Below are 15,085 nucleotides of genomic sequence, written 5' to 3'. Positions count from 1 at the left end.
GCTGATCAGCAGCAACATGCTGGTAACTGGTCCTTGTCATTCCTCTGACTAAGCAACAGCTACGTCTGTTGACACGTAGGGTCCAGGCGTTACTTGCTTGCATTACCGGCCAAGCGTCGCTATCCGCTGTCTAAATAGCCGCCATAATCACACATCTAATCATTGCCTGTCTCGTAAGCATTGCTGCTGCTCAAGACGAGAAGAGACACCACAGCTATACAGTGTACAGCTCGGAAGCTTGTCTTTTTTGGCCCCGCCAGTTCGGTTACGACAGCCTGCCACGTGGGCCCACGCCCAGCCTGGGCCAAAAGTCGCCAACACCAACAGAAAGAGGCCCAACCAACGCCGCCATTCGCTCGGGCTTGTTTAGCTTATAAACCGTACTCTTTCAGCCAATGAATAGTATTTTTCTCTCGCACCAAATCAGCCAACAGTTCTTTCAGTCATGACTTATCAGTTAAACAAGCCCAAACGAACAGGGCGCAAATCGAAGTCTACTGTAACGACGTCTAGAAACTCCCTTGAGAGCGAGGCTATTAATACAGCCCGCTGGATATAGGAAAACTTACAGCTAATCTATCACCTTACAGAATTTTCTGGTTCTTGTGTCTAAGTCAGCTGTAAGCTTACAGTCCGCTTTTCTTCTCTATCTCCTCCACGTCAACGTATAGCCTACTTATAACCCCTTGTTATACTCGCTCTTAAAAAAATACAGGAAACGGGCCCTGTAGCCGTCCGATAAACAAACAGACGGTGGAGATGGACCAGCCCCATCGCCACCACTCGTCTGCGACTGGGCCCCCACCGCGGCCGGGCCTCTCTCCAGTCTCCACCCACCGGGCACGGGCCGACACAGCACAAGGTCCACAACCCACTCCAGCTCCAAGGCTCGGTGGAAGGCCCACGGCAACAGCATAAAGCAGCATTTCAAATCCGTCCTCACCTAGACTACACAGCACCCGAGACCCGTGCGGCCGCTCCCTCCCTCCCTCCCCGCCTCGCCTTCCTTTTCCCCGCCCGCGTCCGACCCCGGCCCCGGCGAGGCAGCAGCAGCGAGCAGGCAGGCGTCAGCTATGAGGGAGATCCTGCACATCCAGGGCGGGCAGTGCGGGAACCAGATCGGGGCCAAGTTCTGGGAGGTGATCTGCGACGAGCACGGGATCGACGCCACGGGCCGCTACGCGGGGGACTCGGACCTCCAGCTCGAGCGCATCAACGTCTACTACAACGAGGCCAGCGGCGGCCGCTTCGTCCCGCGCGCCGTCCTCATGGACCTCGAACCGGGGACCATGGACTCCTTGCGCTCGGGGCCCTTCGGCCAGATCTTCCGCCCCGACAACTTCGTCTTCGGCCAGTCCGGCGCCGGAAACAACTGGGCCAAGGGACACTACACCGAGGGCGCCGAGCTCATCGACTCCGTCCTCGACGTCGTCCGCAAGGAGGCCGAGAACTGCGACTGCCTCCAAGGTATTTATTATTATTTATTATTCCGCCCAATTCCACATGTCTCGCGCGCTCCGATATGCCGTAGCTTTTCCGATTAATTGTTAGGGTTACATCCGGTTTGGTTGGGGGGGGGGGGGGCCAGATCTGAGTCCATGGGGATGTGAATGGCATTAAAATGACCTCCAATTGGCATTTCAGCGAGGTGTTTTTTTCATCGACAGTCGCATTTACTAGTAATTTGTCTTGTGTGCTGATGAATTAGTCAAGTGGCCCGTGTTATTGTTAAGCATTAGCCTATGCGGCTATGCCTCTAGGTAGGCTGTTAATTGTTATGGCACTGCATGCATTGAAAATATTGCTTGTAGCTGTGGATTCAGCTATTTTTTCTACCTAGCATGTAGTGATGATTGGTAATTTCCGTTATTGGGTAAGCATTCGTACAGTCTGCGTCGGATGATTTGAACAGAAAACATCATAGCTATAGTAACTATCGTGTTTGGTCTATTTTTTTGTGGTTATATTGGCGCTTTCATGATGGAACTCTCTAGAGGTTTGCTAGTCAATGGAACTCTGTTGAGGTTCTCTAGTCAATTTGTCTGTCTTCAACTCTTCATGTATACTCTTGTTGATTCATGTTGAACTTGTACCTTTTCTCTGGGCTAAGTAGCTGGACCAACATCAGCTGTCGGTAGGATGGATATTTTATTAATGTAACATGAGTGTTGGGTGTGTTAGCTTGGAATTCCACTCTGGCAGCCTACAACTTCTAATGGCCAACTCCCATTAAAAAGCCAAATTAAATATTGCGTTGTAGCTGGAGTGAATTATTTGGCCAACACCAGACAAAATGAATTCCATGTCTTGGTGAATATAGCAGTGATGAAACTTCATGTCTCTTGAAATTTAATTCATATATGGTTGTTGTGTGTTAATATATGCCCTGTTCGGCTGGCTGGAAAAACGGCTGATGCTGATTTGTTGTGAGAGAAAAACACTGTTATTTTGCTGAAACGGTACGGCTGATAAGTTCAAGTGATGGTGTGCCCAAGTGAAGTATTTGGTAGCATGTCAAGATCAGTTCATGGGCTACCAGAGCATGGTGGTAGTATGTTGTGAAATTGACTGAATTCAAAATATCACTTAACCGTGGTAACATGAATACATGATTGATTATTGTTAACAAACTCTAGTCACATAGAATGCATCACATTCTGATATCTTGAGACCTAGTGTTGCTGTATCTTTCCAGCCCATGTAGTCCGAGTACATTTTTCATGCTGGGAATACTGTTTGTGCTTGTGGATAATTGAATGACTCGTTTTATTTACCTTACAGGTTTTCAAGTTTGCCATTCCTTGGGAGGAGGCACTGGATCTGGCATGGGCACCCTTCTTATTTCCAAGATCAGGGAGGAGTACCCTGACAGAATGATGCTGACCTTCTCTGTATTCCCATCGCCAAAGGTTTCTGATACTGTTGTGGAGCCTTACAATGCTACACTTTCCGTTCATCAACTCATTGAGAATGCTGATGAATGTATGGTGCTTGACAACGAGGCTCTGTATGACATATGCTTCCGCACACTAAAGCTCGCCACCCCTACCTGTAAGTTAATCCTCACTAATTCTTTAGAAATTTGATGTCCTGTAGTTTGAATTCTACTGAAAAAGGTTGGTACTGATGGTGGGTTCTAACGATGCAGTTGGTGACCTGAACCATCTTATCTCTGCTACCATGAGTGGCGTGACATGCTGCCTGAGGTTCCCTGGTCAGCTCAACTCTGATCTGCGCAAGCTTGCCGTGAACCTGATCCCGTTCCCTCGTCTCCACTTCTTCATGGTCGGCTTCGTCCCGCTGACCTCTCGCGGATCGCAGCAGTACCGTGCCCTCACGGTCCCCGAGCTGACCCAGCAGATGTGGGACTCCAAGAACATGATGTGCGCGGCGGACCCGCGCCACGGCCGGTACCTGACGGCCTCGGCCATGTTCCGCGGGAAGATGAGCACCAAGGAGGTGGACGAGCAGATGCTGAACGTGCAGAACAAGAACTCGTCCTACTTCGTGGAGTGGATCCCCAACAACGTCAAGTCGAGCGTGTGCGACATCCCGCCCAAGGGCCTGAAGATGGCGGGCACCTTCGTGGGGAACTCCACCTCTATCCAGGAGATGTTCCGCCGGGTGAGCGAGCAGTTCACCGCCATGTTCAGGCGCAAGGCCTTCCTGCACTGGTACACGGGCGAGGGCATGGACGAGATGGAGTTCACCGAGGCCGAGAGCAACATGAACGACCTGGTCGCCGAGTACCAGCAGTACCAGGACGCCACCGCCGACGAGGAGTACGAGGAAGAGGAGGAAGAGGAGGCCGTGGCCGAATAGCGATGAACTCCGGTGCCGGCTGCCGCACCGACAGGCTGTGTCTCTGTGAATGAGTTTTTGTTTTTCTTTTTCTGTGCTTCTCGTGGCTTGCATGATTGATTGGTAATTGGTTGCCGTTGAGGCTGCGTCTGTGCTTCGGCTGCGGCCACTGTAATGTATACCTACTGTAATAGGTCGCCGTCCGTTTGTGTTTCGCATCCTTTGGGTCAAAGTAGCTTACGGCTTTGCACTGATAGTGCTCTCCTTGAGCTGGTCGCCTGTAATTACTGACGAGTATTGGTAGTGAGTGATTTTTCATCTTTTTTATGAAAGCCTGTCAATCTGCAATTCTGCATCAGCCTTGTTCCTGTGTGCACGAGAGAAGCCGATCATTCAGTTATTGAAGGCTTAGTTAAAGCTCTATCAGGAGTTGGGTCAGTCAGGCTGCTAGGATGGTTGCCTAGAAACGGGCGAGACTTGATCGGGTCTCTCTGAACCAGTAACCATCCGGCGGTCGATCGATCGCACATGCGGATGCGGTGGTCGGACCCAGCAGCAAACAGCCATGCCTGAGGCGTTTCGTTGGGTAGCTGACGAGTGACGACGGCCAGCAGATTTGGGGCGATGGAACCGTTTCCGAGAGAGGATTTGCATTTGCTTGCTCTCTGTCCGTCTCTGAACGGTTCACGTGCTGCGCCCACAAGTGCCGCACGTGCCCCTCATCGGTGGCAAAGTGGCTCCGAAAGATCCGCAAAGATCTCAAGCTGGAGTTGCTGTCTACCATTCTACTATACTTACCACGCATGAATTTCACACCTGGCTACAAAAGATTTCACAGAAATCATCTTGAACCCATGGATTTCTTGGAGATTCCCTTAGCTCCAGACGTGCTCATAAGTCATACAAATGGTTAAGGTCAGTAAATAACCTTTGGCGCATTCACCACCTAGTGAGCTTTGCTTGCTGTGCACCAGCCTTGCCAAAAAAAAAAACAACAAGACAACAATAGCCGAACAGGAACTTTGTTACACCGGAGTGTAGCTCAGCATGCGGTGTCCCCATCGCGAGTTCACGCACAGCAGGGCACAGCCTAATGCCAAGCTGGCGTGCGGGGCCCACCCCGGTACCCCCATCGCAGTCGCAGAGGCCGCGCTATTTGAGAGAGCGAGAGCCCTTGGCGGATCACCGTTTACAGACGCGCCCTTGCAAAACCCCGCTAATTGCAAACGCGCACGCAGCTCGGCGCAGAGGCGGGGGATCTGCTGGTCTGGCGGCAGACTGGAACCGGAGACGGGAGGAGGCATTTGTTTATTTTTTGGCAGATAGCCCCTCGCGTTTGCTCTCTTATTCGCCCCGCGCCCGCTCTTGCCATCCGCTGCTCTTCTCCGTTCGCCCCTCCTCTCTCTCTGTCTCGCCGCCCGGGGGAGAAGGAGGGCTCCGTCCGCCGCTCGCTCCCGGGGAAGAGCTCGCCATTGCTGCCGCTGGTGAGTTGCCCTGTCCCCCTCTGATCCCACTCCCTCCCCTCTCTCGATCGCATCGTGCTGCTCCGCTAGGCTAGACCCCGTGGCCGGCCGCATTGCACAATGTCGCTCGCCCGGTCTAGTTTCGTAGTCTCGTAGATGTACGACGTCGGAGATATATTTTTTTTCGGCGCTTGGGCGGCGGCGGTGGTGGTTTCAGTACCCCCATGCCTTGGATCTAGTCTACACCGAGATTGCTCTGCCCGCATTTGTTGCCACGGTGTTGTACCAAGTCTGTTCAGATTCGTGGGGTCATTTGACTGCAAAAGAGTTTTTTTTTAAAAAAAATCGTGTAGATACTAGAGGCAGGTATGCTCTTGTGACACTCAAGTACTGGTTGTCAAATTCGTGCTAGCATACGCTGTGGGCGGTCGAGTAATAAGGAGATAAATATTGCCTGTTGTGTGCCGGAGCCACATGCCGATGAGGCGATCATTGCCCGATCCGTGGGCGGGGGGGGGGGTGATCATGATTTCCTCACTGGTGTGTGTCCACTGTCTAGGCCTCACGCTCGCTAGTTGGGCGCGGCTCTCCTCACCATTGTCAGTTGGTTTTCCTCATCTCGCCAACTACGAGTTGCTCCCTGCGCTGTTGAAGTCTGTAGTTTTCTGAATCTGTCTTTGCTTCCTCACTGTTGAGTGTGGTATGTGATGTGAGATTCTGTGGTGCAGGTGCAGCGCTGACTGGGGAAGATGGTTGTCCAGGAGTTCACAGTTGATCTCAACAAGCCCCTTGTTTTCCAGGTATGCTTCACTCTTAATTAGTTGCTTCTTTGCGATGATTGTTGTGAATCTTAGGGTCCGTTTGGTTGGCCTTTTGGCTTTGGCTTTTGGCCCCAAAAGCCAAAAGCCCAACCAAAGGGGCTGTTTTTTCAGGTGGCTTTTTTAGAAACAGCTGTTTTTCCATAGCACAGTTTTGAAAGCTGGTTTGACCCTGCTTTTGGCTTTCTGCTTTTCGAAATTGGTGGAATAAAAAGCTCTTCCATAGTTGTTTCAAGAGAGATAAAGATAGAAGGTATATTTTATACTTGTTTAACTAAACAGCTTTTAGCTTTTCTACAGCTCACAGCCCACAGCAGCTTTCCCACAGCTCACAGCCCACAGCAGCTTTTTTCCACAGCCACAGCTCAACCAAACACACCCTTAGCTTTTTTGAAGTAGCTTATGGGATTGTCTTTCGCACTTTACAGTTCTCATTGCTTTTGAGCTTGTTTAGTGCAACTTTGGGTTTTTTCAAAACCAGGTCTAATGGTATAGACTCTGCCTTTTCCTCAGCAATAATTGTGGCAGACATACTGCTGATGTTTATTATGAAAGAGGAATCTCATGTAGTTGTGAAATTCTGAGTTTCTGAATCGATGTCCAGTTGCTTCACAGTTGACATAACCGTCTTCTTTTATTTTTTTAAATAAACACATAATCGTCTTCTGGCTGCCTATTAATTTTGTGGATGAAGGTTGGCCATCTTGAGGAACGTTACCAGGAATGGGTTCACCAGCCTATCGTCAGCAAGGAGGGTCCACGCTTTTTTGGAAATGATGTCTTGGAGGTAACGCATTCCATCATATTTATATCCCATGGGGTTTTGGTACGTACTAACAAACTTTTTTGGATGTCCAGTTCTTGACTCGCACAAAGTGGTGGGCTGTGCCAACTATATGGCTGCCTGTTGTTTGCTTCATATTCGTGAAATCTATTTTGATGGGTAATACCGTCCAGGACGTAGTTCTGATGGCTCTATTAGGAATGTTTATTTGGACGCTGATTGAATATAGTTTGCACCGCTTCCTATTCCACATTGAGACCAAAACCTACTGGTAAGAATACTTCAACCTTCAAGTTGGCAATGTCTCATTATGCCTTCCTTCTGCTCTTCAAATTGCTGTCGATGCAATGTTGCAGGTGGAACACCGCACATTACCTTCTTCATGGATGCCACCATAAGCACCCTATGGACTCGCTCAGGCTTGTTTTTCCTCCTACTGCAACAGCAATTTTGTGTTTCCCGGTATAGCCCTGAAACTGTTATACACGCAACAAAAGTACTAACACTATGCTTCAAACTGGATTGGCCGAACTGGAACTTTTGGCCATTCAGAAGAAATATGGCCGATTCAACTGAACCCTCCAATGTTTTGATTTCAGTTCTGGAACCTGGTCGCATTCTTCGCAACTCCATCAACCACACCTGCATTATTTGGAGGTGGTCTGTTGGGATATGTGATGTATGATTGCACTCACTACTACCTGCACCATGGACAACCATCCACAGACCCAGCAAAACATCTCAAGGTGAGGACCTAATGCCTCTTATAAAAAAGTCATGAATTAGCCAGCTGCTCCATGGAAATGTCCACAAGGTTTTGATTCCTTGAAACTTTGCCTGATATGCAGAGGTATCACCTCAGCCATCACTTCAGAATCCAAGACATGGGCTTCGGCATTACCTCATCGCTTTGGGACGCTGTCTTTGGGACATTGCCTCCATCCATGACACCTGGGAAGAACTGACGCACATAACACAATTCTTGGCATGAAAAAATCTAGGGGATCTGTAATATATATTCAAGCCAGGGACGATCCTGGATCTGTCTTCGTGCGATGGGTTGACATGTCCATTCAGTTCAAAGTTCATGTGGTGTACTGATGTCTGTTGATCTATTCTGAATGTGAAGATAGTATTTCGCTGCCTCAGCATTGTGTGCATTGCCAGCTGTATCAAAAAATCGCATGTTAACTCTTTCCGTCTAGTTCTCAAAATCAGGGCATCAGACACTTGCAAATGCAAGATTCTCTCTCACTCGTTTGTTTCCTCCTCTGGGTCCCCATCATGAGCTGTCTCAGTCTGACAGCCAGGAGCATCACAGTTGGAAGACTGGGTATATCTGATGGATATTCTGTGCTTGAGTTTACAGATTCAGGAGAGTGCCGCAAATTTTGTGCGTTTGAGAAAGGTATGAACAGCTTAGACAACAGCTAAGACCACACAAGAAAACAATAATTGCTGTGTACCAAATGTCATGTTTATGTTAACTCAGTCTGTAATGATAATAAAGAAAATGTGACCAACCTAGGAAGAACTAGACTGTTTTTCATTAAGAAGAAAATAGTCATCTAAATTCAAGGTGAGGGAGGAATTAAATCTGGGTGGTTGGGTACATGACCACACTTTTCACCCAACTAGTATAGTTATGCTCACTTGCTACTTGTCATGTTAATTAAAAGGAAATATGAAAAAGGAGGCAATAAGAGCAGCATTGTGAAGTAAAGAATTCAAACCATTAGAGTTTGTTATGGCTGGAGAAGACACTTATTGCAGTTGCAGATGGCACTGGAAAACCCAATAAAATTATAGAGGCCTATCTACCAAGGTGTTTATTTCTCACGATATAAGCGCGGTTCTGCGATATTTCATTACATTTAGACATGTTATGAGATGGGACAGGAAAGCACATGTCAATCATTCTGATTCAGAACTTCAGCATATTCCTCTCAGAATAATGTGATCGTGCACACACAACAGAGATCATATATTTGAATATTTCAACAGTAACCAGGTGATACAACATTAGTTGTTGACAAATGAAGCTGATCTCAAAGAAATTTGAGCTTGTAAAGAAATAAAATGTATAGAAACAAAACTAACACTGCAAAAGCTAATGTCCTAGAAAGTTTAGCACAAGCCAGTGGCAATACATGACCAGACAGGCCCAGCAGCTCACTGCCCACCTAGTACCAGCATTCTTCAAGAGCGGATCATACGAGGTGAATTTTTAGGCCGCCTTCTCTTTCCACTTTTCTGGATTTTCGGTTGACTGGTCACCAGTGCATACATTTTGACAGCAAATAGTTCCTCCGGGAGCTCCTTTTGGTCCTGTTTCATTTGCAGAATGAGATGGGATGATGAGAAAGATGAAGAATAAACTAAATAACATCAGCACTTTTGAATGCTTACCTTAACACTGAGGATATATAATCCACACCTTTTAAATAGCTCCCTAAAGTATGGGTCCGATCTAGTGACACTGTTATCCACCTTGTCTAACACAAAACCTGAAAAAACATACATTGTGTTCTCAGAGCAACATCAAGCATATGATCTTCTTGAAGTAAAACATTAGAAACAATGCATTGTAGCAATTTCAGTTGAGTACAACACCACTTTTCGCTAGAAAAGATGTTGTGGTAGATAAACAAAATATATGGTACAACAAACTCACCATTTCTTGCAATGTTCTCTTTCAGAACAAAGAAACCATCAGGTTTGAGCCCAACCTGGAAAGAAAATTAAAGTATATGCCTGATTAGAATCCATTATAATTTGATAATATGGCGCTAATAATAGGTGCACAAACAAGATCAGTTGGAAGGGTTCGTTCAATTGCATATCTAAGGAAAAAGTAGTATGATTACAAATAGTGTGGCTTATATAGGTGAACTGGCATTTCCTTAGAACAAAAGATTGATATACAACCAGAAATATAACATTTGTCCAGGTAATATATATAGAAAATCTTTCTACCAGTGCACCAAGAAGTTCATCTGCAAGCCATTATTTCAACAACAACAACAAAGCCTTTAAGTCCCAAACAAGTTAGGGTAGGCTAGAGTTGAAACCCAGCAGCAGCAATCAAGGTTCAGGCACGTGAATAGCTGTCTTCCGAGCACTCATATCTAAGGCTAAGTCTTTGGGTATATTCCATCCTTTCAAGTCTCCTTTTATTGCCTCTACCCAAGTCAACTTCGGTCTTCCTCTGCCTCTCTTCACGTTACTATCCTGGCTTAGAATTCCACTAAGCACCGGTGCCTCTGGAGGTCTCCGTTGGACATGTCCAAACCATCTCAACCGGTGTTGGACAAGCTTTTCTTCAATTGGTGCTACCCCTAATCTATCACGTATATCATCGTTCCGAACTCGATCCCTTCTTGTATGACCGCAAATCCAACGCAACATACGCATTTCCGCGACACTTATCTGTTGAACATGTCGTCTTTTCGTAGGCCAACATTCTGCACCATACAACATAGCAGGTCTAATCGCCGTCCTATAAAACTTACCTTTTAACTTCTGTGGTACCCTTTTGTCACATAGGACACCAGATGCTTGCCGCCACTTCATCCACCCTGCTTTGATTATATAGCTAACATCTTCATCAATATCCCCGTCTCTCTGTAGCATTGATCCTAAATATCGAAAGGTATCCTTCCTAGGCACTACTTGACCTTCCAAACTAATATCTTACTCCTCCCGAATAGTAGTGCCGAAGTCACATCTCATATACTCAGTTTTAGTTCTACTGAGTCTAAAACCTTTGGACTCCAAAGTCTCCCGTCATAACTCCAGTTTCTGATTCACTCCTGTTCGGCTTTCATCAACTAGCACTACATCGTCCGCAAAAAACATACACCAAGGGATGTCCCCTTGTATGTCCCTTGTGACCTCATCCATCACTAAAGCAAACAAATAAGGGCTCAAAGCTGACCCTTGATGTAGTCCTATCCTAATCGGGAAGTCATCCGTGTCTCCATTACTTGTTTGAACTCTAGTCACAACATTGTTGTACATGTCCTTAATGAGCCCGACGTACTTCGTTGGGACTTTATGTTTGTCCAAAGCCCACCACATAATATTCCTTGGTATTTTATCATAAGCCTTCTCTAAGTCTATAAAAACCATGCGTAGGTCCTTCTTCTTCTCCCTATACCGCTCCATAACTTGTCTTATTAAGAAAATGGCTTCCATGGTTGACCTTCCGGGCATGAAACCAAATTGATTCATAGAGACCCGCGTTATTGCTCTCAAGCGATGTTCGATAACTCTCTCCTATAGCTTCATAGTATGACTCATCAACTTAATTCCCCGATAATTAGTACAACTTTGAATATCCCCTTTATTCTTGTAGATCAGTACCAATATACTTCTCCACTCATCAGGCATCTTGTTCGATCGAAAAATATGGTTGAACAGCTTGGTTAGCCATACTATAGCTATGTCCCCGAGGCATCTCCACACCTCGATTGGGATACCATCCGGTCCCATCGCCTTACCTCCTTTTATCCTTTTCAACGCCTCTCTGACCTCAGATTCTTGGATTCTTCGCACAAAGCGCCTATTGGTGTCATCAAAAGAGTCATCCAACTGAAAGGTTGTGTCCGTATTCTCACCATTGAACAATTTGTCAAAATACTCTTGCCATCGATGTCGGATCTCATCCTCCTTCACCAAGAGATGCTCCCTTTCATCCTTAATGCACTTCACTTGGTTGAAGTCCCTTGTCTTTCTCTCACGAACCCTAGCCATCCTATAAATGTCCTTCTCTCCTTCCTTCGTACTCAAGCGTTGGTAAAGATCCTCGTACGCTCTACCCTTTGCCACACTTACAGCTCGCTTTGCAGTCTTCTTTGCCACCTTGTACTTCTCTATGTTGTCCATACTCCTGTCATGGTACAAGCGTCTATAGCACTCTTTCTTCTCCTTAATAGCCCTTTGGACTTCCTCGTTCCACCATCAAGTATCTTTAGCATCGCCTCCACTTCCTTTGGTTACTCCACACACCTCTGAGGCCACCTTCCGAATGTTGGTTGCCATCTTCTCCCACATGTTGTTTATGTCATCTTCTTCCTTTCAAGAGCCCTCTTTGATAACCCTTTCCCTGAATACCTCTGACGTCTCCCCTTTCAGTTTCCACCACTTTGTTCTTTCAATCTTAGCTTATTTATCCCTACGGGCACGCATCTGAAAACGAAAGTCTGCCCCCAAAAGCTTATGTTGAGAAACAACACGCTCCCCTGGTATCACCTTGCAACCCAAGCATGCTCGTTTGTCCTTTCTTCTTGTGAGGACAAAGTCAATCTGGCTAGAGTGTTGTCCGCTACTGAAGGTCACTAGATGAGATTCTCTCTTTCTAAAGAAAATGTTGGCTATCATCAGGTCAAAAGCTACCGCGAAGTCTAGAACTTCCTCCCCCTCCTGATTTCTACTACTATACCCAAAACCTCCGTGAACTGCCTCGAAACCTGCGCTTGTAGTACCTACATGCCCATTAAGATCTCCTCCTATAAAAAGCTTCTCACTACTGGGTACAGCTCTAATCAGGCTATCTAAGTCTTCCCAGAACTATCTCTTAGCACTCTCGTCGAGGCCTACTTGGGGGGCATACGCACTAATTACGTTCAAGACCATATCACCAATGATAAGCTTGACTAAGATAATCCTATCTCCTTGCCTTCTCACTCCCACCACACTATTCTTGAGGCTCTTATCAATCAAAACTCCTACTCCATTTCTATTCGCAACTGTCCCTGTGTACCAAAGCTTGAAACCTGTATTGTCCACCTCCTTCGCCTTCTGACCCATCCATTTAGTCTCTTGAACGCATAATATATTTACACGCCTCCTAGTCACGGTATCAACTAATTCTCTTAACTTACCTGTAAGCGACCCTACATTCCAACTGCCTAAACGGATCCTAGTTGGTTCGACTAGCTTCCTTACCCTTCGCACCCGTCGAATCAGATGTGAAGACCCTCACCCAGACGCCAATGTAGCGCGCCACTAAGGATGCGACGACCCGATCCTTGATCACTTGACACCGTGCCCAGATCGCGACACGACGCGTCACGGGGGTGACGACCCGGCCCTTGCTCATTTAACACCATACCCGGGTTCCGATATGGCGCGTCGTTAAGAGGGTTACGCCCCAACAATTTTCTTTCGGGTTTCATCTCCATTAGAATGGCTAGATTTAACGTTGGCTCGCCACGCCTAACACAAACCTCCTCCTTTACCAGGGCTTGGGACCTGCTATGTTGAGAAACCATAGGTGGAGTTTGCAAGCCATTATTTCAATGGAAAAGAATTCCATGAAACCTAAAATTGTATTATAGCACTTATTTGCCAATACAAGTGTCAAATTTGCACTTTAAGTCCAACTAAATGTTTCAATACAATCCAACAAAAAAAGCAGCGTACGATTGAAAATAAATTAATGAAGTCATAGTCAAGTCACCTTTGCACGATTAAAAAATGAAATGAAATCATCATCAGGAAGTTGTCCTATGCACCACTGAATCCAAATCACATCATATCTTCCTTCCTCAGGAGTGAAGTCCTGAAGAAAGAAGTAAACTAGATTATACACAGAGAAGGGGAGAATAATTTTTCAAAGAATACCTAAAGAGAGATAATGACCTACGGTACCACCTGAAGAGGCACACAGTAAAAGTTGGCAGACTTGTGTGAGTCTTCTCCTTGATCCATATATCCAGTAAGATTTTCCCGTGCTGCTTCAAGAAAATGAGATACTGGCTCCAAAAGATCTACCTGAATTCCAATTTTTCAAAAAGGATCAAAACAAAAGAAGACACAACAAAAATACCACAGATCAAACATAAAATAACAATTTAAATGTGTATACATCAGAATAATGGAAATAGGTCGTTTGCTGCAATTATCATGGTATATGCTGTACGCATACATGTACAAGACGCTGCAGTTTCTGAGTATGCATCTATCTCCAGGATTAAAGGAGCATAACCAGAGAAGACAAGTTCCATACCTCGTTGAAATGCCTAAGAAGAAAATTCTTTGTGACACGTCCAATACCCGAGCCACAATCTGACACAGTGTAAAAAATGACACATAAGAGCATCGCAGATTGCACACAAGGATTCCATAAAATGAACATTATTACACAGTAACTTTCACAGAGTGAAATCACTAGAACAAAACTCGCACATAAACAAGCTCTAATGGCACTAGCCAAAACTTCCTTGCAGTAATAAATAAACTCACCAAGCGCAACCAGATGACGCTTCGCGGTGCCGAACCGGTCTGCGAGGAGAGGGCGGATGAAGGCGTCACTGCCCTTGACATCCACGTCGTTCACACACCCATAACCTCCCAGGACCCCCTCGGTCGACGCCTCCACGCCCTACAGCACCAATTCGACCAAATTCTAAGCTAAATTTGTAGGCATGAATAAGTATTTGGATTGGGGTTTAGGGTTCAGGGCGGCCTCGAAGAGGAGGAAGAGTGGGTGCTTTACTTGCCAGTAGGCGATAGCCTTGGAGTACCACTCCTTGCGCTTCCCGTCTCCGGCCCCTTCCTCGCTGGCGTCACCGCTGCCTTCGGTGGCAGTGGGGGTGGGGGGCGCCGTGGCGGCTTCGGCTTCCGCTGCGGTGGAGCCGATCTCTTCTGCCCACATCTCGGTGGCGTTGGAGAAGATGCGGCCGGCGGAATCGAATCCGCGGGAATCCATTACTCCGGCGGCGGCTGAGTGATGGCTGCTTCTGCTTGCGCGCGTCCTCGAGGCGAAGGGGAGAGGGGTTCAAATGTGCTGTTTCAGTTTTTACAGGGGCCGATGAGCATATGTGAACTCGCGGTGCCGCAATGATGGTGTCCACTTTTCGCGAAATCGCCTATCCATGAGGTTCTTTATAGACAAAAATGGACATATATGACATTAGCACATTGTTGCAGCGACCAAAAGTCAAGAAATCCTTTTCTTTTTCAGAAAATTCCCCTGCGTCATTTTGATTTTGAGATAGAATTCTTTTGTATTTTAAATAAATTGCAACAAACATCTCTATGTCAGTTGATTTTTGAGATAGTTCACTTGTATAATAGTTGACAAAACACCCCGATACAAAGGTGTGGGACTAATTCCACCCATTTTCACCCATGTAGAGCTATTAGACACCATGATGGGTCCCATTGCTTGGATTATGTTTATTCATGATGTTGCGATAAAGAAATTGTGCAAA

The 15,085-nt window shown here is 46.5% G+C and overlaps 3 protein-coding genes across 3 annotated transcripts; 2 read left to right on the top strand and 1 right to left on the bottom strand.

The window, feature by feature from the left end:
* Positions 1–957: 957 nt before the first annotated feature.
* On the top strand, positions 958–4,159 carry LOC136516823 (tubulin beta-7 chain-like). Its single transcript, XM_066510316.1, has 3 exons — positions 958–1,467; positions 2,782–3,051; positions 3,149–4,159. Exons 1-3 carry the CDS (start codon positions 1,074–1,076, stop codon positions 3,820–3,822), a joined length of 1,338 nt encoding a protein of 445 aa, XP_066366413.1. The 5' UTR covers positions 958–1,073; the 3' UTR covers positions 3,823–4,159.
* An 849-nt stretch (positions 4,160–5,008) lies between these two features.
* Positions 5,009–8,014, top strand: LOC136537900 (dihydroceramide fatty acyl 2-hydroxylase FAH1-like). The gene is made up of 7 exons (XM_066529881.1): positions 5,009–5,285; positions 5,993–6,064; positions 6,777–6,869; positions 6,941–7,137; positions 7,223–7,328; positions 7,466–7,612; positions 7,715–8,014. Exons 2-7 carry the CDS (start codon positions 6,014–6,016, stop codon positions 7,829–7,831), a joined length of 711 nt encoding a protein of 236 aa, XP_066385978.1. The 5' UTR covers positions 5,009–5,285; positions 5,993–6,013; the 3' UTR covers positions 7,832–8,014.
* A 766-nt stretch (positions 8,015–8,780) lies between these two features.
* LOC136537899 (alpha N-terminal protein methyltransferase 1-like) lies at positions 8,781–14,661 on the bottom strand. The gene is made up of 8 exons (XM_066529880.1): positions 14,368–14,661; positions 14,115–14,253; positions 13,879–13,937; positions 13,524–13,643; positions 13,330–13,431; positions 9,541–9,595; positions 9,276–9,373; positions 8,781–9,194 (listed from the first exon to the last, which is right to left on the bottom strand). The coding sequence occupies exons 1-8, from the start codon at positions 14,578–14,580 to the stop codon at positions 9,066–9,068; spliced, it is 915 nt and encodes a 304-aa protein (XP_066385977.1). The 5' UTR covers positions 14,581–14,661; the 3' UTR covers positions 8,781–9,065.
* Positions 14,662–15,085: the final 424 nt, after the last annotated feature.

Source organism: Miscanthus floridulus, chromosome 2 (assembly GCF_019320115.1).
Source record: "Miscanthus floridulus cultivar M001 chromosome 2, ASM1932011v1, whole genome shotgun sequence".
Taxonomy (NCBI): Eukaryota; Viridiplantae; Streptophyta; class Magnoliopsida; order Poales; family Poaceae; genus Miscanthus; species Miscanthus floridulus.
The sequence above is the reverse complement of the archived record's forward strand: the minus strand, read 5'-3'. Positions and strand labels throughout refer to the sequence as shown.

What these genes read in the sequence shown, in the direction of transcription:
- LOC136516823 (XM_066510316.1), top strand. Translation starts at nt 1,074, where the DNA reads ATGAGGGAGATCCTGCACATCCAGGGCGGGCAGTGCGGGAACCAGATC. An exon ending in GAACTGCGACTGCCTCCAAG is followed by an intron (nt 1,468 to 2,781) that starts GTATTTATTATT and finishes TTTACCTTACAG; the next exon opens with GTTTTCAAGTTTGCCATTCC. An exon ending in AAAGCTCGCCACCCCTACCT is followed by an intron (nt 3,052 to 3,148) that starts GTAAGTTAATCC and finishes CTAACGATGCAG; the next exon opens with TTGGTGACCTGAACCATCTT.
- LOC136537900 (XM_066529881.1), top strand. Translation starts at nt 6,014, where the DNA reads ATGGTTGTCCAGGAGTTCACAGTTGATCTCAACAAGCCCCTTGTTTTC. An exon ending in TTGGAAATGATGTCTTGGAG is followed by an intron (nt 6,870 to 6,940) that starts GTAACGCATTCC and finishes TTGGATGTCCAG; the next exon opens with TTCTTGACTCGCACAAAGTG. An exon ending in ACCCAGCAAAACATCTCAAG is followed by an intron (nt 7,613 to 7,714) that starts GTGAGGACCTAA and finishes CCTGATATGCAG; the next exon opens with AGGTATCACCTCAGCCATCA.
- LOC136537899 (XM_066529880.1), bottom strand. Translation starts at nt 14,580, where the DNA reads ATGGATTCCCGCGGATTCGATTCCGCCGGCCGCATCTTCTCCAACGCC. An exon ending in AGGCTATCGCCTACTGGCAA is followed by an intron (nt 14,254 to 14,367) that starts GTAAAGCACCCA and finishes TTGGTGCTGTAG; the next exon opens with GGCGTGGAGGCGTCGACCGA. An exon ending in TTCTTAGGCATTTCAACGAG is followed by an intron (nt 13,644 to 13,878) that starts GTATGGAACTTG and finishes ATTGGAATTCAG; the next exon opens with GTAGATCTTTTGGAGCCAGT.